The sequence below is a fragment of the Balaenoptera ricei genome, chromosome 5 (assembly GCF_028023285.1).
Source record: "Balaenoptera ricei isolate mBalRic1 chromosome 5, mBalRic1.hap2, whole genome shotgun sequence".
Lineage (NCBI taxonomy): Eukaryota > Metazoa > Chordata > Mammalia > Artiodactyla > Balaenopteridae > Balaenoptera > Balaenoptera ricei.
The window spans coordinates 109,231,029-109,255,843 of NC_082643.1; the positions used below are offsets into that span (position 1 = coordinate 109,231,029).

At 38.4% G+C, this 24,815-nt stretch overlaps 1 protein-coding gene across 1 annotated transcript in view; it reads left to right on the plus strand.

Annotated features, from left to right (window-relative positions):
- The window catches only part of ARHGEF38 (Rho guanine nucleotide exchange factor 38), a 164,889-nt gene that overhangs the window by 68,614 nt on the left and 71,460 nt on the right, over nt 1-24,815 (plus strand). Inside the window, exon 3 of the mRNA XM_059924208.1 lies at nt 21,055-21,178. Coding sequence (XP_059780191.1) covers nt 21,055-21,178 — 124 coding nt within the window. The remainder of the gene's footprint in view (nt 1-21,054; nt 21,179-24,815) is intronic.

The following is a 24,815-nucleotide window of genomic DNA, read 5'->3' on the forward strand; positions in this document are numbered from 1 at the left end:
CTCAAGTGTGCACGGAACATTCTCCAGGATAGATCATATCTTGGGTCACAAATCACGCCTCAGTAATTTAAGAAAATTGAAATCATATCAAGCATCTTTTCCAACCACAATGCTATGAGATTAGAAATCAATTACAGGGAAAAAACATAAGAAACACAAACACATGGGGGCTAAACAATACGTTACTAAATAACCAAGAGATCACTGAAGAAATCAAAGAGGAAATCAGAAAATACCTAGAGACAAATGACCATGAAAACACGATGATCCAGAACCTATGGGATGCAGCAAAAGCAGTTCTAAGAGGGAAGTTTATAGCTATACAAGCCTACCTAAAGAAACAAGAAAAATCTCAAATAAACAATCTAACCTTACACCTAAAGGAACTAGAGAAAGAAGAACAAACAAAACCCAAAGTTAGCAGAAGGAAAGACATCATAAAAGTCAGAGGAGAAATAAATGAAATAGAAACAAAGAAAACAATAGCAAAGATCAATAAAACTAAAAGTTGGTTCTTTGAGAAGATAAACAAAATTGATAAACCATTAATCAGACTCATCAAGAATAAGAGGGAGAGGACTCAAATTAATAAAATTAGAAATGAAAAGGGAGAAGTTACAACAGACACCGCAGAAATACAATGCATCCTAAGAGACTACTACAAGCAACTCTATGCCAATAAAATGGACAACCTGTAAGAAACGGACAAATTCTTAGGAAGGTATAACCGTCCAAGACTGAACCAGGAAGAAATAGAAAATATGAACAGACCAATCACAAGTAATGTAATTGAAACTGTGATTAAAAATCTTCCAACAAACAAAAGCCCAGGACCAGATGGCTTCACAGGTGAATTCTATCAAACATTTAGAGAAGAGCTAACACCTATCCTTCTCAAACTCTTCCAAAAACTTCCAGAGGAAGGAACACTCCCAAACTCATTCTATGAGGCCACCATCACCCTGACACCAAAACCAGACAAAGACACTACAAAAAAAAGAAAATTACAGACCAATATCACTGATGAATACAGATGCAAAAATCCTCAACAAAATACTAGCAAACAGAATCCAACAACACATTAAAAGGATCATACACCACGATCAAGTGGGATTTATCCCAGAGATGCAAGAATTCTTCAATATATGCAAATCAATCAATGTGGTACACCATATTAACAAACTGAAGAATAAAAACCATATGATCATCTCAATAGATGCAGAAAAAGCTTTTGACAAAATTCAACACCCATTTATGTAAAAACTCTCCAGAAAGTGGGCATAGAGGGAACCTACCTCAACATAATAAAGGCCATATACGACAAACCCACAGCAAACATCACTCTCAATGGTGAAAAACTGAAAGCATTTCCTCTAAGATCAGGAACAAGACAAGGATGTCCACTCTCACCACTATTATTCAACATAGTTTTGGAAGTCCTAGCCACGGCAATCAGAGAAGAAAAAGAAATAAACTGAATACAAATTGGAAATGAAGAAGTAAAACTGTCACTGTTTGCAGATGACATGATACTATACATAGAGAATCCTAAAGATGCTACCAGAAAACTACTAGAGCTAATCAATGAATTTGGTAAAGTTGCAGGATACAAATTAATGCACAGAAATCTCTTGCATTCCAATACACTAATGATGAAAAATCTGAAACAGAAATTAAGGAAACACTCCCATTTACCATTGCAACAAAAAGAATAAAATACCTAGGAATATAACTACCTAGGGAGACAAAAGACCTGTATGCAGAAAACTATAAGACACTGATGAAAGAAATTAAAGATGAAACCAACAGATGGAGAGATATACCATGTTCTTGGATTGGAAGAATCAATATTGTGAAAATGACTATACTACCCAAAGCAATCTACAGATTCAATGCAACCCCTATCAAATTACCAATGACATTTTTTACAGAACTAGAAGAAAAAATCTTCAAAATTGTATGGAGACACAAAAGACCCTGAATAGCCAAAGCAGTCTTGAGGGGAAAAAACGGAGCTGGAGGAATCAGACACACTGGCTTCAGACTATATTACAAAGCTACAGTAATCAAGACAATATTGTACTGGCACAAAAACAGAAACATAGATCAATGGAACAGGATAAAAAGCCCAGAGATAAACCCACACACATATGGTCACCTTATCTTTGATAAAGGAAGCAAGAATATACAACGGAGAAAAGACAGTCTCTTCAATAAGTGGTGCTGGGAAAACTGGACAGCTACATGTAAAAGAATGAAATTAGAACACTCCCTAACATCATACACAAAAATAAACTCAAAATGGATTCGAGACCTAAATTTAAGGCCAGACACTATAAAACTGTTAGAGGAAAACATAGGAAGAACACTCTTTGACATAAATCACAGCAAGATCTTTTTGGATCCACCTCCTAGAGTAATGGAAATAAAAACAATAATAAAGAAATGGGACCTAATGAAACTTAAAAGCTTTTGCACAGCAAAGGAAACCATAAACAAGACGAAAAGACAACCCTCAGAATGGGAGAAAATATTTGCAAACGAATTAACGGACAAAGGATTAATCTCCAAAATATATAAACAGCTCATTCAGCTCAATATTAAAGAAACAAACAACCCAATCCAAAAATGGACGGAAGACCTAAATAGACATTTCTCCAAAGAACACATACAGATGGCCAAGAAGCACATGAAAAGCTGCTCAACATCACTAATTATTAGAGAAATGCAAATCAAAACTACAATGAGGTATCACCTCACACCAGTTCGAATTGGCATCATCAGAAAATCTACAAACAACAAATGCTGGAGAGGGTGTGGAGAAAAGGGAACCCTCTTGCACTGTTGGTGGGAATGTAAACTGATACAGACCCTATGGAGAACAGTATGGAGGTTCCTTAAAAAACTAAAAATAGAATTACCATATGATCCAGCAATCCCACTACTGGACATATACCCAGAGAAAACCAAAATTCAAAAAGACACATGCACCCCAATATTTATTGCAGCACTATTTACAATAGCCAGGTCATGGAAGCAACCTAAATGCCCATCAACAGGCGAATGGATAAAGAAGAGGTGGTACATATATACAATGGAATATTACTCAGCCATAAAAAGGAACGAAATTGAGTCATTTGTTGAGATGTGGATGGATCTAGAAACTGTCATACAGAGTGAAGTAAGTCAGAAAGAGAAAAACAAATATCGTATATTAACGCATGTATGTGGAACCTAGAAAAATGGTACAGATGAACTGGTTTGCAGGGCAGAAGTTGAGACACAGATGTAGAGAACAAACGTATGGACACCAAGGGGGGAAAGCCATGGGGGGATGGGGATAGTGGTGTGATGAATTGGGTGATTGGGATCGACATGTATACACTGATGTGTATAAAATTGATGACTAATAAGAACCTGCTGTATAAAAAAATACATAAAATAAAATTCAAAAATTAAAAAAGAAAACTAATACAAAAAAATAAAAAAGAAAGAAAGAGAATACACATTTTCCAAACTAGTAAATGGGGAAAACAAATTTTTTAAAAAAATTCAGTCCAGGGTTTCCCTCATGGTGCAGTGGTTGAGAGCCCACCTGCCAGTGCAGTGGATGTGGGTTCGAGCCCTGGTCCGGGAAGATCCCACATGCTGTGGAGCAGCTGGGCCCGTGCGCCACAGCTGCTGAGCCTGCACTCTGGAGACCGTGAGCCGCAACTACGGAGCCCACGTGGTACAATTACTGAAGCCCGTGTGCCTAGAGCCTGTGCTCTGCAACAAGAGAAGCCACCACAATGAGAGGCCCGCACAGCGCAACAAACAGTAGCCCCCGCTCACTGTAACTAGAGAAAGCCCGTGAGCAGCAACGAAGACCCAATGCAGCCAAAAATAAAATAAATAAATAAAATTTAAAAAAAAAAGAATTGGTAAATGTTGAGCCAGTTCTTTCTAATATCACTAACTTTTTTCAGATATTATATCTGAAGGAAATAGATGTTCTATTGAAAAAGATAACAGTTTGGTTTGTTGGTTTGTTTCTGCTGGTTTGTTCTTATACCTCATAAGCTCTGAGTCTAAGTATGCAGGGAGAAAAAGGATAAACACACACGAGTACATACACACACACAATAAATACTCAAGTGATCAAAGCACAAAAATGTTTACCCCATTTATTGTGCTCAGCCAGAGCCCTTAAATATAATTTTGTGGCTGACTTGGGTGCATAAAAAATTTACATATTTTACTTATAATCTCATTGATTGTTTCAAACAGTTTCCAAATTATTTTTTCCTGTGTTTCCACAATGTAACTCAGGGTTTATGCTAAAAGAATTTCTAAAGAGTCACAAAACCTACTGAATCTTCAACTCAGAAGGGCTATTCCTTGCGGTACTATTTGTCTTCTGAGCATTTCATATAAAATTCTAAGTAGGAAAGGACAGGGAGCCCGAACACCACCTCCAACCGCCACCAAGGAACTCTTTCCTGCCTGTCCCTGAGTTAAGGCAAGTAAGAGAAACAAAGCAGGGACCCTTGGTCTACTCTCTACCTTTTATCCGAGGATATCAATATAAGCACCTTCCTTTTCTATTATTAGTCAAAACAAAGTTTGGGACGAACTTCTCAATCCTCCTCCTTTTTCAGAGGCCTCCGGAAGTTCTCAGATTTGTCCACAGTCTCTGGTCTGGCCTTCACTCACCTCTCTTGGCTCTGTTTCTCCTCTTGTTCATGCTGAGAAGTCTGTCCCAGGGTCCCAGCCTTACTTTCTGCAAAGGGATGGACATCCCTGCACTGATATAGGTCTGTCCACATCAATGTCTTCTGGCCTGGAACGTTTCCAGGCAGGTATCAGGTAACTTGGGCATTGTTTGTTATTGTTACCTTGCCTTCCTTTTTTTTTTTTTTAACATTTTTACTAAAATATGTTAATATAATTGCTTTACAATGTTGTGTTAGTTTCTGCTGTATAACAAAGTGAATCAGCTACATATATACATGTATCTCCATATCCCCTCACTCTCGTGTCTCCCTCCCACCCTCCCTATCCCACCCCTGTAGGTGGTCACAAAGCACCGAGCTGATCTCCCTGTGCTATGCAGCTGCTTCCCACTAGCTATTTTACAATTGGTAGTGTATATATGTCCATGCCACTCTCTCACTTCGTCCCAGCTTACCCTTCCCCCTCCCCATGTCCTCAAGTCCATTCTCTATGTGTGCATCTTTATTCCTGTCCTGCTCCTAGATTCATCATAACCATCTTTTTTGAGATTCCATATATATGTGTTTGCATACTGTATTTGATTTTCTCTTTCTGACTTACTTTACTCTGTATGACAGACTCTAGGTCCATCTGCCTAAATAAAAATAACACAATTTCATTCCTTTTTATGGCTGAGTAATGTTCCATTGTATAAATGTGCCACATCTTCTTTATCCAGTCATCTGTCAATGGACATTTAGGTTGCTTCCATGTCCTGGCTATAGTAAATAGTGCTGCAATGAACATTGTGGTACATGTCTCTTTTTGAATTATGGTTTTTTCAGGGAATATGCCCAGTAGTGGGATTGCTGGGTCATATGGTAGCTCTATTTTTAGCTTTTAAGGGAACCTCCATACTGTTCTCCATAGGGTCTGTATCAATTTACATTCCCACCAACAGTGTAAGAGGGTTCTCTTTTCTCCACACCCTCTCCAGCATTTATTGTTTATAGATTTTTTGATGATGGCCATTCTGACTGGTGTGAGGTGATACCTCACTGTAGTTTTGACTTGCATTTCTCTAATGATTGGTGATGTTGAGCATCCTTTCATGTGTTTGTTGGCCATCTGTATATCTTCTTTGGAGAAATATCTATTTAGGTCTTCTGCCCATTTTTTGATGGGGTTGTTTGTTTTTTTCATATTGAGCTTCATGAGCTGTTTGTAAATTTTTGAGATTAATCCTTTGTCAGTTGTTTCATTTGCAAATATTTTCTCCCATTCTGAGGGTTGTCTTTTCATCTTTATGGTTTCCTTTGCTGTGCAAAAGCTTTTAAGTTTATTAGGTCCCATTGTTTATTTTTGTTCTTATTTCCATTTCTCTAGGAGGTGGGTCAAAAACGATCTTGCTGTGATTTATGTCATAGAGTGTTCTGCCTATGTTTTCCTCTAAGGGTTTTATAGTGTCTGTCCTTAGACTTAGGTCTTTAATCCATTTTGAGTTTATTTTTGTGTATGGTGTTAGGGAGTGTTCTAATTTCATTCTTTTACATGTAGCTGTCCAGTTTTCCCAGCACCACTTATTGAAGAGGCTTTCTTTTCTCCAATGTATATTCTTGTTTCCTTTATCACAGATAAGGTGACCATACGTGCGTGGGTTTATCTCTGGGCTTTCTATCCTGTTCCATTGATCGATATTTCTGTTTTTGTGCCAGTACCATACTGTCTTGATTACTGTAACTTTGTAGTATAGTCTGAAGTCAGCGAGCTTGATTCCTCCAGCTCCGTTTTTCTTTCTCAAGATTGCTTTGGCTATTTGGGGTCTTTTGTGTTTCCATACATACTGTGAAATTTCTTGTTCTAGTTCTGTGAAAAATGCCATTGGTAGTTTGATAGGGATTGCATTGAATCTGTAGATTGCTTTGGGTAGTGTCATTTTCACATTGTTGATTCTTCCAATCCAAGAACATGGTATATCTCTCCATCTGTTTCGATCATCTTTAATTTCTTTCATCAGTGTCTTATAGTTTTCTGCATACTGGTCTTTTGTATCCTTAGGTAGGTTTATTCCTAGATATTTTATTCTTTTTGTTGCAATGGTAAATGGGAGTGTTTCCTTAATTTCTCTTTCAGATTTTTCATCATTAGTGTATAGGAATGCAAGAGATTTCTCTGCATTAATTTTGTATCCTGCTACTTTACCAAATACATTGATTAGCTCTAGTAGTATGCTGGTAGAATCTTTAAGATTCTCTATGTACAGTATCATGTCATCTGCAAGCAGTGACAGTTTTACTTCTTCTTTTCCAGTTTGGACTCCTTTTATTTCCTTTTCTTCTCTGATTGCTGTGGCTAAAACTTCCAAAACTATGTTGAATAATAATGGTAAGAGTGGGGCATCCATGTCTTGTTCCTGATTTTACAGGAAATGGTTTCAGTTTTTCACCATTGAGAATGATGTTTGCTGTGGGTTTGTCATATATGGCCTTTATTATGTTGAGGTAAGTTCCCTCTATGCCTACTTTCTGGAGAGTTTTTATCATAAATGGGTATTGAATTTTGTCAAAAGCTTTTTCTGCATCTATTGAGATTATCATGTGGTTTTTATCCTTCAGTTTGTTAATTTGGTGTATCACATTGATTGATTTGTGTATATTGTAGAATCCTTGCATTCCTGGGATAAACCCCACTTGATCATGGTGTATGATCCATTTAATGTGCTGTTGGATTCTGTTTGCTAGTATTTTGTTGAGGATTTTTGCATCATTGTTCATCAGTGTTACGGGCCTGTAGTTTTCTTGTTTTGTGACATCTTTGTCTGGTTTTGGTGTCAGGGTGATGGTGGCCTCGTAGAATGAGTTTGGGGGTGCTCCTCCCTCTGCTATATTTTGGAAGAGTTTGAGAAGGATAGGTGTTAGCTCTTCTCTAAATGTTTGATAGAATTCACCTGTGAAGCCATCTGGTCCTGGGCTTTTGTTTGTTGGAAGATTTTTCATCATAGTTTCAATTTCAGTGTTTTTGATTGGTCTGTTTATATTTTCTATCTCTTCCCTGGTTCAGACTCGGAAGGTTGTGCTTTTATAAGAATTTGTCCATCTCTTCCAGGTTGTCCATTTCATTGGAATATAGTTGCTTGTAGTAATCTCTCATGATCCTTTGTATTTCTGCAGTGTCAGTTGTTACTTCTCCTTTTTCACTTCTAATTCTGTTGATCTGAGGCTTCCCCCCTTTCTTTCCTGATGAGTCTGGCCAGTGGTTTAGCAACTTTGTTTATCTTCTCATAGACCAGCTTTTAGTTTTATTGATCTTTGTTATTGTTTTCTCCATTTCTTTTTCATTTATTTCTGATAGACTTTTATGATTTCTTTCCTTCTGCTAACTTTGGGGTTTTTTTCTTCTTTCTCTAATTGCTTTAGGTGTAAAGTTAGATTGTTTATTTGAGATTTTTCTTGTTTCATGATGTAGGATTGTATTGCTATAAACTTCCCTCTTAGAACTGCTTTTGCTACATCTCATAGGCTTTGGGTCATCGTGTTTTCATTGTCATTTGTTTCTAGATATTTTTTGATTTCCTCTTTGATTTCTTCAGTGATCTCTTAGTTATTTAGGAGTGTATTGTTTAGCCTCCATGTGTTTGTATTTTTTACAGAGTTTTTCCTGTAATTGATATATAGTCTCACAGCATTGTGGCCAGAAAAGATACTTGATATGATTTCAATTTTCTTAAATTTACCAGGGCTTGATTTCTGACCCAAGACATCATCTACCCTGGAGAATGTTCCATGAGCACTTGAGAAGAAAGTGTATTCTGTTGTTTTTGGATGGAATGTCCTATAAATATCAGTTAAGTCCATCTTGTTTAATATATCATTTAAAGCTTGTGTTTCCTTATTTATTTTCATTTTCGATGATCTGTCCATTGGTGAAAGTGGGGTGTTAAAGTCCCCTACTATGATTGTGTTACTGTCTATTTCCCCTTTTATGGCTGTTAGCATTTGCCTTATGTATTGAGGTGCTCCTATGTTGGGTGCATAAATATTTACAGTTCTTATATCTTTTTCCTGGATTGGTCCCTTGATCATTATGTATTGTCCATCTTTGTCTCTTGTAATAGTCTGTGTTTTATAGTCTATTTTGTCTGATATGAGAATTGCTACTCCAGCTTTCTCTTAATTTCCTTTTGCATGGAATATCTTTTTCCATCCCCTCACTTTCAGTCTGTGTGTGTCCCTAGGTCAAAGTGGCTCTCTTGTAGACAGCATATATATGGGTCTTGTTTTTGTATCCATTCAACCAGTCTATGTCTTTTGGTTAGAACGTTTAATCCATTTACATTTAAGGTAATTATTGATATGTATGTTCCTATTACCATTTTCTTAATGGTTTTGGGTTTGTTCTTGTAGGTCTTTTCCTTCTCTTGTGTTTCCTGCCTAGAGAAGTTCCTTTAGCATTTGCTGTAAAGCTGGTTTGGTGGTGCTGAATTCTCTTAGCTTTTGCTTGTCTGTAAAGGTTTCAATTTCTCTGTCGAATCTGAATGAGATCCTTGCTGGGTAGAGTAATCTTGGTTGTAGGCTTTTCCCTTTCATCGCTTTAAATATGTCCTGCCACTCCCTTCTGGCCTGCAGATTTTCTGCTGAAAGATCAGCTGTTAACCTTATGGTGATTCCCTTGCATGTTATTTGTTGCTTTTCCCTTGCTGCTTTTAATATTTTTTCTTCATATTTAATTTTGATAGTTTAATTCACATGTGTCTTGCATGTTTCTCCTTGGATTTATCCTGTATAGGACTCTCTGTGCTTCCTGGACTTGTTTATTTCCTTTCCCATGTTAAGGAAGTTTTCAACTATAATCTCTTCAAACATTTTCTCAGACCCTCTCCTTTTATCTTCTTCTTCTGGGGCCCCTATAATTCGAATGTTGCTGTGTTTAATGTTGTCCCAGAGGTCTCTGAGACTGTCCTCAGTTCTTTTCATTCTTTTTTCTTTATTCTGCTCTGCAGCAGTTATTTCCACGATTTTATCTTACATGTCACTTATCTATTCTTTTGCCTCAGTTATTCTTCTATTGATTCCTTCGAGAGAATTTTTAGTTTCATTTATTGTGTTGTTCATCATTGTTTGTTTGCTCTTTAGTTCTTCTAGGTCCTTGTTAAACATTTCTTGTATTTTCTCCATTCTATTTCCAAGATTTTGGATCATCTTTACTATCATTACTCTGAATTATTTTTCAGGTAGACTGCCTGTTTCCTCTTTATTTGTTTGCTCTGGTGGGGTTTTACCTTGCTCCTTCATCTGCTGTGTGTTTCTCTGTCTTCTCATTTTGCTTAACTTACTGTTTGGGGTCTCCTTTTCCCAGGCAGCAGGTTTGTAGTTCCTGTTGTTTTTTGTGTCTGCCCCCAGTGTGTAAGGTTGGTTCAATGGGTTGTGTAGGCTTCCTGGTGGAGGGGACTGGTGCCTGTGTTCTGGTGGGTGGGGATGGATCTTGTCTTTCTGGTGGGCAGGGCTATGTCTGGTGCTGTGTTTTGGGTTGTCTGTGAACTTAGTATGATTTTAGGCATCCTCTCTGCTAATGGGTGGGGTTGTGTTCCTGTCCTGGTAGTTGTTTGGCATAGGGTGTCCAGCACTGTAGGTTGCTGGTTGTTGGGTGGAGCTGGGTCTCAGCGTTGAGATGGAGATCTCTGGGAGAGGTCTTACTGATTGATATTATGTTGGGCTGTAGTTCTCTGGTGGTCCAATGTCCTGAACTCGGCTCTCCTGCCTCAGAGGCTCAGGCCTGACACCAGGCCAGAGCACCAAGACCCTGTGAGCCACACAGCTGAGAAGAAAAGGGAGAAAAAATAAATAAATAAATAAATAATAAAATAAATAAATATAAATAAAATAAAATTATTTAAAATAAAAAAATGTAAGAAGTATAATAATAAAAAATAAGAAGAGAGCAACCAAACCAATAAACGAATCCACCAATGATAACAAACACTTAAAACTATACTAAGGTAAACATAAAAATCAGAAACAAGTCAGTCACAGACAGAAAACCCCAAGTCTACAGTTGCTCCCAAATTCCACCGCTTCAATTTTGGGATGCTTTGTTGTCTATCCAGGTATTCCACAGATGCAGGGTACACCAAATTGATTGTGGGGATTTAATCCGCTGCTCCTGAGGGTGCATGGAGAAATTTCCCTTTCTCTTCTTTGTTTGCACAGCTCTTGGGTTTCAGCTTTGGTTATGACCCCACCTCTGCGTGTAGGTCGCCCTCAGGCATCTGTTCCCGCCCAGACAGGATGCGGTTAAAGCAGTGGCTGATTAGGGGGCTCTGGATCACTCATGCTGGGGGGAGGGAGGGGTAATGTAGTTATAATTGGAATGCGGGGCGAGCCTGTGGCGTGGCAGCAGAGGCCGACATGATGTTGCAACAGCCTGAGGCGCGCCGTGTGTTCTCCCGGGGAACTTGTCCCTGGATCACCGGACCGTGGCACTGGCGGGCCGCACAGGCTCCCAGGAGGGGAGGTGTGGAGAGTGACCTGTGCTTGCACACAGATTTTTTGGTGGCTGCAGCAGCAGCATTAGCGTTTCATGCCCGTCTCTGGGATGTGAGCTGATAGCCTGAGCTCACACCTGTCTCTGGAGCTCGTTAGGCGGTGCTCTGCCTTCTTTGGGCAGATGGGGAAGGAAGCCCCTTTCTTTGCGCACACCGAAACAATGGTCTCTTGCCTCTTAGGCAGGTCCAATCTTTTTCCCAGACTCCCTCCCAGCTAGCTGTGGCGCACTAGCCCCCTTCAGGCTGTGTTCACGCAACCAACCCCAGTCCTCTCCCTGGGATCTGACCTCTGAAGCCCGAGCCTCAGCTCCCAGCCCCTGCCCACCCCGGCAGGTGAGCAGACAAGCCTCTCGGGCTGCTGAGTGCTGGTCGGCACTGATCCTCTGTGCGGGAATCTCTCCGCTTTGCCCTCCGCACCCCTGTTGCTGCGCTCTCCTCCGTGGCTCCGAAGCTTCTCGCCTGCTGCCCACTGCCCGTCTCCGCCAGTGAAGGGGCTTCCTAGTGTGTGGAAACTTTTCCTCCTTCACAGCTCCCTCCCAGAGGTGCAGGTCCCATCCCTATTCTTTTGTCTCTGTTTTTTCTTTTTTCTTTTGCCCTACCCAGGTACGTGGGGTGTTTCTTGCCTTTTGGGAAGTCTGAGGTCTTCTGCCAGCATTCAGTAGGTGTTCTGTAGGAGTTGTTCCACATGTAGATGTATTTTTGATGTATTTGTGGGGAGGAAGGTTATCTCCATGTCTTATTCCTCCGCCATCTTGAAGGTTCCCCCTACTTGGGCATTTAGCTGCACGATTGGTTAAAAGACTTGCTGTCTAGCTGTGATATTGATTCAACTTGCAGTCTGACTCAATTAGCCAGTTTAGAATCTAGCTTCACAGCAGGAAATTTCACACAGACAAATCAGTAGTTTAGAGAAAACTGATGAAATAATGGCTAGTTTACCCTGAAAAGCTTTGTAATCTAGAAGCCAACTGTCTGAGTGAATGCCATCGTAATTAGATAATTATCCTAGCCCTGTGGGTGCCAGGGCCTTCTGCCAACATCCTCTTTTCCCACTTGCTGCAATTTCTGTCTCACAAGCCATCCTCTCCTCAGTTGCCTCACTAAAAAATAAAACTAGAACTGATTCTTCCCTCTCATAACATCCCCATTGGGTCCCCACTTCCTAGGGTTGTTTTTTTTTTTTTTTTAACACATTTTCACCATTCCTCCACTCTCACCTTACTTGTTACAGTTAAAATCTTAATATCATTGCTCTTTTAGGTTTCAACATTAATAATGGAGCAAACTAACTTAGTGAATACATCCAGGTCTCACCACAATGCTGTGCATGGAAGTGCCATATAGAAAGGATAGATGGGACCCAGGTTTTGTTAGACTGAGTCAGATGATGTCCAAGGTGGATTTCTCCTATATGAATTCTAATATAGGGTCCAAAATTGGACGCTATATTGAGTCTAGACTTACTGCCAAACCATACCAAACAGAAATACTGAAGTCTTTTCTAGAAACAATTTCCAGAGAAGAGTTTGGTTGGTGGGAATCACCATGGTCCTCAAAAGCAATGTTATTTATTTTCTTACTTCTTCTACAGTTGTTGTATATATGTCTGGAACATTAAAGTTCTGTGATTTTGATCATCAAATTAGAAGCTTAAAAACGTATTTCCAAATTGAGGTCAGGGCAGTAATATCCAGCTGAGGGTTTTTAATGCATTGGTTATTAGAAGAAAATAATGTTTGTATTTGCTGGTACAATTTACCAAGACTTGTTAAAAGCCTTAAGAAACATTAATAACTTTAGCTCAACAATTACACTTATTTCCTAATTTCATAAGTAAATAATCATAGGTGTGAACAGGTTTTAGCCAGGAGAGCTGCTTATAATAGTGAAAAAGGCAATTTATCTAGATTTCAAATATTTAATGACTGGTTAATTAGACTACAGTATTTCCACATAATATTGACATTTAAAATGTTGCAATTGTGGGGCTTCCCTGGTGGCGCAGTGGTTGAGAATCTGCCTGCCAATGCAGGGGACACGGGTTCGAGCCCTGGTCTGGGAAGATCCCACATGCCACGGAGCAACTAGGCCCGTGAGCCACAACTACTGAGCCTGCGCATCTGGAGCCTGTGCTCCGCAACGAGAGGCCGCGATAGTGAGAGGCCCGCGCACCGCGATGAAGAGTGGCCCCCGCTTGCCACAACTAGAGAAAGCCCTCGCACAGAAACGAAGACCCAACACAGCCAAAAATAAATAAATAAATTAATTAATTAATAATTTAAAAAAAAAAACGTGAAAAAAAAAATGTTGCAATTGTGGAAAATTAATGACATGAAAAGATGTTCATGTTATGCTAAGTTAAAAAAACTAAAATTTTAAAACATTATTTGAAGTATATAAATCTGTTGTACAGATGTACACACACAGAGAGAGAACAACAATTAAGCAGGACATACCTCACAATATCAATGGTTATTTCTGTGTGGTAGAATAATATGCAATTGTATTTTCTTTCTTTTACTTAGCTACCTATCTTTAATTTTCTACAATAAACATGAACTACTTTTATGAAAATAGCTTATTTTTTTTTTAGTTTGTTTCTTAGCTTCTTTTCAATGTCCACTTTTAAAGGTGTTTGTGGTTGGGGTCTGCACAATACCTAAGAATGTTTGGTGATTCCTGTCTGTGACTAGGTTTAGGATGAGTGTCCCAAGGCTCATTAAGCAGAATACAGTAAACAGGGGTTTCCCAAGTGTAAACGAAGGGGGAAGTGGAGCCTTTGTCAGCAAATCTTCAGTATACTAACAGCCAAACTGAGCACAACAGTTTGTCTCTGTAGATAAAATTAAGCAGAAAATTATCAAATATCCACTTAATGTGATATTCTGAACAACGAAATTAGGTGATTTTGATTTTTTTCTTTAAACCACTTTTGATTTCCTCATACTTGTTATTCAGAGCCCAGTAAAGAACAAGAACATTTATTGATGGCTCCCACAGACAAAATAGATCATTTGAATTATAGTGATTCAATTCAATTCAAACTGTCAAACTTTTATTGAGTGCTAGGTGTGAGCCTTGCACTGTATTAGACACAGGGTCGTATTCAAATAACTCACAAAGACAATGTCCTGGAGGGACTCACAGTTTTTACATAAAGACAGATAAATTAATAAATAACTCATATGTATAAAATAGGCTTCAATGTAAGCATTGGGTAATCAAAGCAAGAGTCGTGGAAGCATAGGAGAGGGAGAGGTTCATTCCAACCAAGGGAGCAAGAAAGTTTTCTTAGAGGAAGTGAGATTTTGGCTAGAAATAAAGAGAAGTGTATTAGTCCCCTGTTGGTTAGAGGCAACAAGTAAAATTCCAAGTAGCTTGAATTTTACCCAAAGCAATCTACAGATTCAATGCAATCCCAATCAAATTACCAATGGCATTCTTCACAGAACTAGAACAAAAAATTTCACAATTTGTATGGAAGCACAAAAGACCCCGAATAGCCAAGGCAATCTTGAGAAAGAAAAATGGAGCTGGAGGAATCAGGCTCCCTGACTTCAGACTATACTACAAAGTTACAGTAATCAAGACAGTATGGTACTGGCACAAAAACAGAAACATAGATCAATGGAACAGGACAGAAAGCCCAGAGATAAACCCACACACATATGGTCACCTTATTTTTGATAAAGGAGGCAAGAATATACATTGGAGAAAAGACAGACTCTTCAATAAGTGGTGCTGGGAAAACTGGACAGCTACATGTAAAAGAATGAAATTAGAACACTCCCTAACACCATACACAAAAATAAACTCAAAATGGATTAAAGACCTAAATGTAAGGCCAGACACTATAAAACCTTTAGAGGAAAATATAGGCAGAACACTCTATGACATAAATCACAGCAAGATCCTTTTTGACCCACCTCCTAGAGAAATGGAAATAAAACAAAAATAAACAAATGGGACCTAATAAACTTAAAAGCTTTTGCACAGCAAGGAAACCATAAAGCAGACAAAAAGACAACCCTCAGAATGGGAGAAAATATTTGCAAATGAAACAACTGACAAAGGATTAATCTCAAAAATTTACAAGCAGCTCATGCAGCTCAATATGAAAAAAACAAACAACCCCATCAAAAAATGGGCAGAAGACCTAAATAGACATTTCTCCAAAGATATACAGATCGCCAACAAACACATGAAAGGATGTTCAACATCACTAATTATTAGAGAAATGCAAATCAAAACTAAAATGAGGTATCACTTCACACCAGTTAGAATGGGCATCATCAGAAAATCTACAAACAACAAATGCTGGAGAGGGTGTGGAGAAAAGGGAACCCTCTTGCCCTGTTGGTGGGAATGTAAATTGATACAGCCACTATGGAGAACAATTTGGAGGTTCCTTAAAAAACTAAAAATAGAATTACCATATGATCCAGCAATCCCACTACTGGGCATATACCCAGAGAAAACCGTAATTCAAAAAGACACATGCACCCCAATGTTCATTGCAGCACTATTTACAATAGCCAGGTCATGGAAGCAACCTAAATGTCCATCAATAGACGAATGGGTAAAGAAGATTTGGTACATATATACAATGGAATATTACTCAGCCATGAAAAGGAATGAAGTTGAGTCATTTGTTGAGGTGTGGATGGATCTAGAGACTGTCATACAGAGTAAAGTAAGTCAGAAAGAGAAAAACAAATATTGTATATTAACGCATGTATGTGGAACCTAGAAAAATGGTACAGATGAACCAGTTTGCAGGGCAGAAGTTGAGACACAGATGTAGAGAACAAACGTATGGACACCAAGGTGGGAAAACCCCGGTGGGGTGGGGATGGTGGTGTGCTGAATTGGGCGATTGGGATTGACATGTATACAGTGATGTGTATAAAATTGATGACTGATTAAAAAAAAAAAAAAACAGAGTCAGGTACCACAACGTTCATTGCAGCACTGTTTACAATAGCCAGGACATGGAAGCAACCTAAGTGTCCATCGACAGATGAATGGATAAAGAAGATGTGGCACATATATACAGTGGAATATTACTCAGCTGTAAAAAGAAACGAAACTGAGTTATTTGTAGTGAGGTGCATGGACCTAGAGTCTGTCATACAGAGTGAAGTAAGTCAGAAAGAGAATTCATATGCTCACACTTATATATGGAACCTAAATTTAAAAAAGAAAAAGGTACTGATGAACCTAGTGGCAGGGCAGGAATAAAGATGTAGATATAGAGAATGAACTTGAGGACACGGAGGGGAGGGGGAAGCTGGGGCAAAGTGAGAGTAGCATTGACATATATATATACTACCAAATGTAAAATAAATAGCTAGTGGGAAGCAGCTGCATAGCACAGGGAGATCAGCGTGGTGCTTTGCGAGGACCCAGAGGAGTGGGATAGGGAAGGTGGGAGGGAGGCTCAAGGGGGAGGGGATATGGGGATTTATGTGTGCATGTGGCTCATTCACTTTGTTGTGAGACAGAGGATAGCGCAGTATTGTGAAGCAGTTATACTCCAATAAAGATCTATTAAATAAAATAAAATAAAATACATTATGGTTTAAAAAAAAAAAAGAAAAGGCCGTTTATTACCTTCTGTAATAAGGATGTCTTGGTTTAGGCAAGGTAGACCCAGGAGCTCACATGACGATGTCACACTTAGCTTCCCTCTCTGTGTTGACTTTACTACAGTCAAGCTCTCCACAAAGATGACTGCTGAAGACAAAAATTTACATATTTAGGGCTGACAATCCAGGCCCTTCTGTTTCCCAACAACCATTTTAAAAAATCAGTGAAGCTTCTCATTTGCTATGCTTTGGCACCTGTCATCCTAGGCCAATTGCTGTGGCCAGCAGGTCACATGCCCACCACTGGAGGGAGTAGGGAGGGGTCAGGCACCACGAGTGACAATTCCACCAGATCAGGTAGAGCTGGGGAGCTGTGGCTTCTCCCAAAAAAGCAACAGAAAGGACAGAAAGATGGGCAAAACTACTGGACAGACACTACCATTACCATATTCCATTTCAGATGGGTAGAATGTTTTAAGTTATTTGGGGGCAAAGCGTTTGTAAGCAAAGGGAAGACCTTGGGCTGGGATGTGAATGCAGGAAAATGCAACGAAAGCTTTTGAAAACAGTGAGTATAAGGTGCTGGTGGTAACAGAGTAATCCAATACCAGTGATTACTACAGTCTCTGAATTGATAAAGTTTTATAGGTGTGTTTTCTTTTACTTAGACATTTGTGCCTTGGTAGTTTTGTATACATACAACTGTAAGATCAGAAATTATTTAAATGCAATGGGAACTTGCTATATGAAGTATATCCTGTGAATACTTTTGTGAAGCAAAGAATTAAATTGCCACCCAAAATACTGACCTTTAATTTCTCTGTTTTGTACTTTCAAATTATTATATATTGACTTTGCTTAGAATAATGTATACTTAAAAGAAATCTTTTTACAAAAAAATGAATTTATTTTCATTTAAAATATAACTCAACCTAAGCTGAGTATTGCCCATTTCTAGTAAATAATTAATAAATGTATATAAATGCTTCCTTGAATTTACATCAATAGTTAGAAAATCATCTACCAGTTTTAAAAGCCTATTTGGATGAGACATTTGTTCCTTGGCATATCAGTGACTAAATGTGAATTCATTTCATGATTCACAGAATCCCCATGGGCCTGTGGTGATACAGGTGATTGAAACCAGGCCAACTGATGTTTTAATCCTTTCTGTCCTTCAGAAAGAAAAGAAATCAAAACCTATGCTTTTGTTATTTAGTATTTGTGGCATTGCACTAAGATTATAGATAGAATACAGAATTAGATCCTTGCTAAATGAATTTAAAATATAAATTAGACAAATATACAGGATTCTGACCTTGAGAAATAAATTGTAGAACTGAAAACCTAGCGAAAAACTCAGGAACAAACTAAAAAATTCAAACATAGATGGCAAAGTATTCTATTATTAGTTATTGCTGGTAATGGACTATGAAATAGGACTAAAAGGTCAGTTTCCAGCTCCAGCTCTGTCTTGAACTTCATAATTTGGGGCATGGCACCTCTCTTCACTCTGCATGAGTTTCCCTATCTTCAAACTGGTTCATATTTTACAGAGAAGATGGAATTGTATATGATATAATAAATATGAAGTTCCTCAGAATGAAGATTCCACAACAAAATGTAATAATAATAGGGTACACCATATGAACTACTTGCTTACAAAGCAAGTAAATTAGGGATGAAATTTTATACTTTAGAAGGATTCATTTCAAAATATGATTTTAAAAAATATTAAACTAGCACATCTAAAATAAATCAATCTAGAAAAATTTGACTCATACAAAACTTTTGTAAAACATATTTTGCACTATGCAAAGTTATGCCTTTGTGATTTAATTAATACCCAATACATAAAGAAAATAATGTGTTAAATCAGTGGTACTCAGAGATATGTGGCATTTGAGCCATTTAAAATTATGATAAACAAAAAGAGCCATATAACTGTTATCTGCCTTTTAGATACTTTGTATCTATAATACTAAACATACTTACTAATACAGAAATTAGAAGTCTTGAAAATCCATAGATTTTAGGCAGAAGAGCCATGTGTGCCCTATCCTGTTAGAATGAGTGCTTAACAAAGAAACATTTTGTGAGATACTGGGTTAAAGACCCTAAGAGCTAATAACGATTGAATTATTACTAATGAGGTATGAATATATAGATAATTTCAGAATACATTTAAAAAACTGAAAAAAAAAGTTGTGTAGTCCTATAAATAAACCCACTACATACAATCACACAGAATTTGATTACAAATGAGGCTGGGAGTTTTCTTGAGAACCAGACTGATGACAGGAAGGTGAGGAATTTCCCAAGATGGTTGAAGGACATATATCCAGCCAGACTATATTGCATAGGAAACAACTGACACAGTCACAAAATTTTAAACAAGGTACAATGTGACGTATTGCTTCCATGTTGAATAACAGAACACCCTGATCAAAATAATAGCCATGTCCAGTATGGGGAACAACGTCAAGAATGGGGTCAATGTCAAAAAAGGACGGGATAAAAAAATAATGAGCAGCCTGCCTCCGCCCTGTGGTGCTCCAAGGACAATGGTGCTTCAAGGACAAAGGACGACCCTGCCTGAAAAAGTTTCAGCGTCACACCCCCTACCGGACTCCTAATCGCCCTCCTCACCATGTTGCGATGGTTACGAAATCCCTGCGCCCACCTGGGCGACGCCCACCTGGGCAACGGGACCTGTCCCAAATAAGGAAAGGCATATGTCCTGTCCCACTCCAACCCTATAGAAGGAAGGTATATGTGCCTCGACCAATCAGTCGAAATTTTCACCTCGAACCATTCTTTTGTTTTCTGGCTATAAAAAGTGATCAATAGCACATGTTTGGGCTGGACTTTCCCAGACTACTAGGAAGTCGGCCTGCTGTTCCAGCAGCGACCCTTCCCTCTAATAAATTCTGTCTTCTTTACATTTTGCCTTATGTGTGGAAATTCTTTTCCAACCCGCATTCGGACCACGACACTCCCCCACTCCTAAATAGAGCTAGCTGAGAGCCTAAAAAAAGAAGCTGCAGTTGTTGACCTTCATCTCCAGAATTCTTCCAGGTCTGTCTCTTATCCTATATACCTTGTGCCCAATTTCCCTTAATTTCTTCGCTCCTTTTTTCTGATCTTTAGCTGAACTCCCTGTCTCTCTCTCACCCCTAATTTTGCCAACCTCGTTTTGGACCAGTAACTCTGCTTTTCATCTCTGAAGCTTCTCCATGACGATTATTGATGACTTGGTTATCCACCTATGACCTCATGCACAATAAGTCATGAATAAAAGGCACCTGCTCCTATTCCCTGTGGCAACCCAGTGGAGCCTGGGCCAAGCTGTTCATGACCCACTAGACACTGTTTGATTATGAAAGGAGATCTGACTTAAACTCAGGAGAAAGATATTGAGTAAGATCCAGCAAAATCTGGGCACATAGCTCATCATACTCTTCTTGGATGGCTTAGGATCGTTGGCCAACCCTCTACAAATCATCCAATGCCTGTGACAGAGTTTGGTCTCTACTACGATTCTTGGTACATAGAAGGACTTCAGGAATTATTTAGTGAAAGGATGGGTGAATGAATAAATTATTATAAACACCAGCTATAAAATCTAGGAATGATTACATTGGTTTTTGTGGGTATGCATCAAGTTATAAAATATGATGTATCTTTAATTAGTAGAATACGTTTGGTGAAGATTTCCATTCACATTTCTTTTAGAAAAAAAAAAGCAGGAAACAACTCAGCAAATCTACTTGTCATCACTTTGAGAACATCTGTGGTTTTAAAACAGCTTTGAAAATAGTCACTTACACAGAGTAAGTTCTGACTTCTGCTGTATAAGCAGTAAGGCGTTCTAAATGCATATGCACTAGTACATACCCTCATAGAGGGCAGTTAATAAAATGCTAATTAGGGAGCCCAAATCTTCTTCACACTGTGGTTCTTACAGGAATATGTAGATGTACACTCAACTCATTAAAACTTAGTCAAAATAAAGAAAAAGAGGGAGGTAACAACAGATGCACCATCCAACTTCTTGCATGAAAAACTGCACATTTCCTCTGGAAATACCAAATAAGAATGTTTACAGAAACGGTTGATGGAAACAGCATGGGCTGGCATATAAAACGCTTACGGTTTAGCAGGAGAAAACATCCTAAAGACTGTGCATCTCCTTCCATCAGCTGGTGCTCAGTGTTTGTGTTTCTTCAGGTTGATCAGCTGGACGTGGATAGCTTGTTTAGCAACATTGAGTCGGTGCGTCAGATATCAGCCAAGCTGCTGTCATTGTTGGAAGAGGCCACGACAGACGTGGAACCGGCCATGCAAGTAATCGGTATGTTTATTCTCTTCTCGAGTTCTCCAATATGACAGGAAATAATATTTTAATGGCCTCCCGTTGCTTTGGTTTTATGTTTCTGACTCACCAAGATTCCCAGGAGATATATAAATGCTAAACCCATCTTCAGGCTCATTGTAATTATACAAACTCTGTATTTATTTTCAAACGAGTTTATATCCATTTGCTGCAGTCCCTCAGTAGCACTAAGCACACCATTTGCTTTTTAATTTCCAATCTTTCAACCTCTTTGCCTTCCAGATGTTCTCTCATTTGCTTTTATGGCTAACACTTACTTGATTCTTAAAGAATTAAACACTTAAATACATTAATAGCTTTACTGATTGTAGTCACAATGTCTCTTATTCATCATATGATTAGGAATCCATTGATTTTTGGATTGTAATTTTTTGCATGGAAAGTTTATACGATCATTCAAACACTTAACAACTACTTTTTCCATGCTTTTCCTTTTTTCTCTGTATTATTTGCTTTCCAAATATGTTTCTAGACAGTCATAGATTATTTTCTCACTCTGATAAGATTTTGAAAAAAAATATAAAGAAATTACTGGAAAAGTGTTGGCTCAAATTTTTGTTCTCTCCATTTTCTCCATTCATTGGCCATTCATTTATTTATTCACCCAGTGAATAGCTATTAAGCAGCAGTATGTGCGATGATTCTTGGGAGCTTCAAAGGGAATATTGTGTTGTGAACTTGAAGGCAGCTGCCGCAACCAAGATATCACAGACACAGTGCCATGGAGGCTAAGAATTCTTTAAAATGTGTTGTAATCATTTTTCTATTTTACACATAATACTCAATATATGCTCATTACAAAATATTAAAACAGTTCTGGAGTACACAGCGTAATTCACCCCTCCAATGTGACTAACATCCCCTTAAGTAACCACTGTTATTGGTTTGATGTGGATCCTTTCTTTGAGACGCACACAGAGACACAAACACACATTTACACCTTATATCTTTATTCATCCTCATTATGTCTTTGTTTGTTAATGGGAATCAGAGTATAAAAATGGCATGAAATTGATTTTGTTTCATATTTAAGGAAGGCCCAAAGTTTAATAAGCAAAGCTGATCTTATACAAAGGTGAAACAACCTGGCTATTTGTAGTATTTTACATGCTCAAAGGCCAGCCCACTCAAAAAGATTCTCCCACTGACAGGTTTAAATTCAGTCATTTCTTGCGATTATATATGAAATGTTTGTGTTCCCCTCAAATTCATATGTTAAAGCTCTAACACCTGACATGATGGTATTAGGAGGTGAGACCTTAGGGAGGGACTTCATATTTAGATGAAGTGATGAGGGGGTTGATCTATGATGGAATTAGTGTCCTTATAAGGAGAGAAAGAGATACCAGAGTTCCCTCTCCACCATGTAAGGACTCCAGAAGGCAGCTGTCTGCAAGCCAGGAAGGAAGTCCTCATCAGGAACTGAATCTGCTGGCAGCTTGATCTTGGACTTCCCAGTCTCCAGAACTGTGAGAAATAAATGTCTGTTGCTTAAGCCACTCAATCTATGTTATTTTGTTATGATAGCCCAAGCTGACTTATATAGTTTCCAAAAAATTGCGAAAATAATTTCTAAAGGAAGGACTCTTCATTATCACTCTAGTGTGGATTCATTGGCCATTCATTTATTTATTCACTCAATGAATAGTTATCAAGCAGCAGCGTGTACAATAATTAAGGTGTTGTGTGACATTATTAGGGATTAAAAGATGAAAGAGATCACGTTTCCTCCAAAAGTTTGCAAATAACCCCTTGAATTGAAGACACTTGTGTAATACATCATCAGAGTATTTTCTACACTATTGCAGAACTTCAGGGGATAAAGAGACTACTTCTAGATGGGGAATCAGAGAAGAATTCTTAAAGATGTTACTTGGGCTTAAAGTATAGGTCAGATTTCAGCAAGTGAGGTCCAGATTGGGAAGACTAAGTAGAAGTAACAGCATGAACAAAACCATGGAGAGGAAGTGCCAAGTGTTTAGGAAATGGTGAGTGACCAAGTCAAGCTGGAGTGAAGGACTCGTGTAAGGGAGGAGTGAGAAATGAATCTGTAAGTATAGAATAGGGACAGACCATACTTGGAATCCAAGTTTGGAAATTACTCTGCAGGTAATGAGGAGCCATTAAAATTTTTTTCAGCAAGGATGTAATGAGACACAAAAGTTTCTGGAGAAAGGAAACTATAGTAGGTATGAAGAGAATGGATGGAAGGAGAAAATGAGTAAATATGTTATTATTGATAATTTAGCCATGTGGTAACAAGCATCTAGGCTAAGGTGGATAATGTGAGAATAGAAAACGGGGTCAGATTCAAGAGAAATGTGGAAAAAAGCACAAACAAAATATAGGGGTTGGTTGTATTTGCTGGAGTCAAAAGAAATTCCAGGTTTAAGGAGCCATGTATCCTGATTTGCCTAGAACATTCTGGTTTTAGCCTATTCAAGCATTCAGTCCAGTTTAGCATTTGTCCTGGATTTTCTCCTTTTAAGAGGAGGATCATTATTAATAGTTGCATCACAAGAGATTTGGTAAGACCTCTATATCATACTTCAATTTCTGACGTGGCCTCTCTTAGCAGAGTGTAAGAGGCAGGTGCATTTGCCAGAGTTCTCACATGGTAACCTCTGAAAGAGAGCCCATCTCTCCTTTCCCGACCTTTCTAGTCTCAACAGTGCTTACATCTTCCTTAGAAGTACGGCATACAGGGTACTGGCTGATAAAATGATGACTTTGGGCATGAGCAGCTAGCAACAGCTAGCTGCTTCCTGTTTTGATGGTGGTGGGAGATGTATTTGATGCTACAAATCCTGCTGTCCAAAGTGCAACAGCTAGTGATGTCATGACCCATGCTGGGTGGCCCATGCCATGAGCAGTGGGAGGCAGGAAGCCACAAGGGTGACAGTCAATGGGCTTAGTGGGACATGTAGGGAATTAAAGATTAAGTGCAAGTGAAATATGTGTGGGAAGTGGCGGCTGAACTGTCCTGCTACAGAGTATGTGGATGCTGTTGCTACAGTAGTTTGGTTATTTATTGTTTGATATAAATCTATCACCTTTTTATTGTCTGGTTATGCTTATCTTATTTTGCAATAAACCCTTTCAAAAGTTAAGGGTTTAATGTATGCACATTTAATAAAAATTAAGTATTGATTTTTTATTTCTCAAGAAAGTTGATGGTCAACATATAACACACAAAATACCATTCACAAGGGGGTCATTAATGCTGTCACTGACCCATAAGACAATCAGAAGACAGAAATCTGCAGAAGAAGTAGCAACATCTACATCAAAAGTTAGTCATTATTCTTAAAAAAACATGCTCGTTATTTTAAAACATACAGTAGTCCCTCTGTATCCACAGGGATTGGTTCTAGGACCTTCTTGGATACCAAAATCCTCGGATACTCAAGTCCCTTATATAAAATGGTGTGGTATTTGCATATCATCTATGCAAACCTCCCGTATACTTTAAATCATCTATAGATTACTTATAATACCTAACACAATGTAAATGCTATATAAATAGTTGCTGGTGCCTGAAAATTCAAGTTTTGCTTTTTGGAACTTTCTGGATTTTTTCTTTCTGAATATTTTC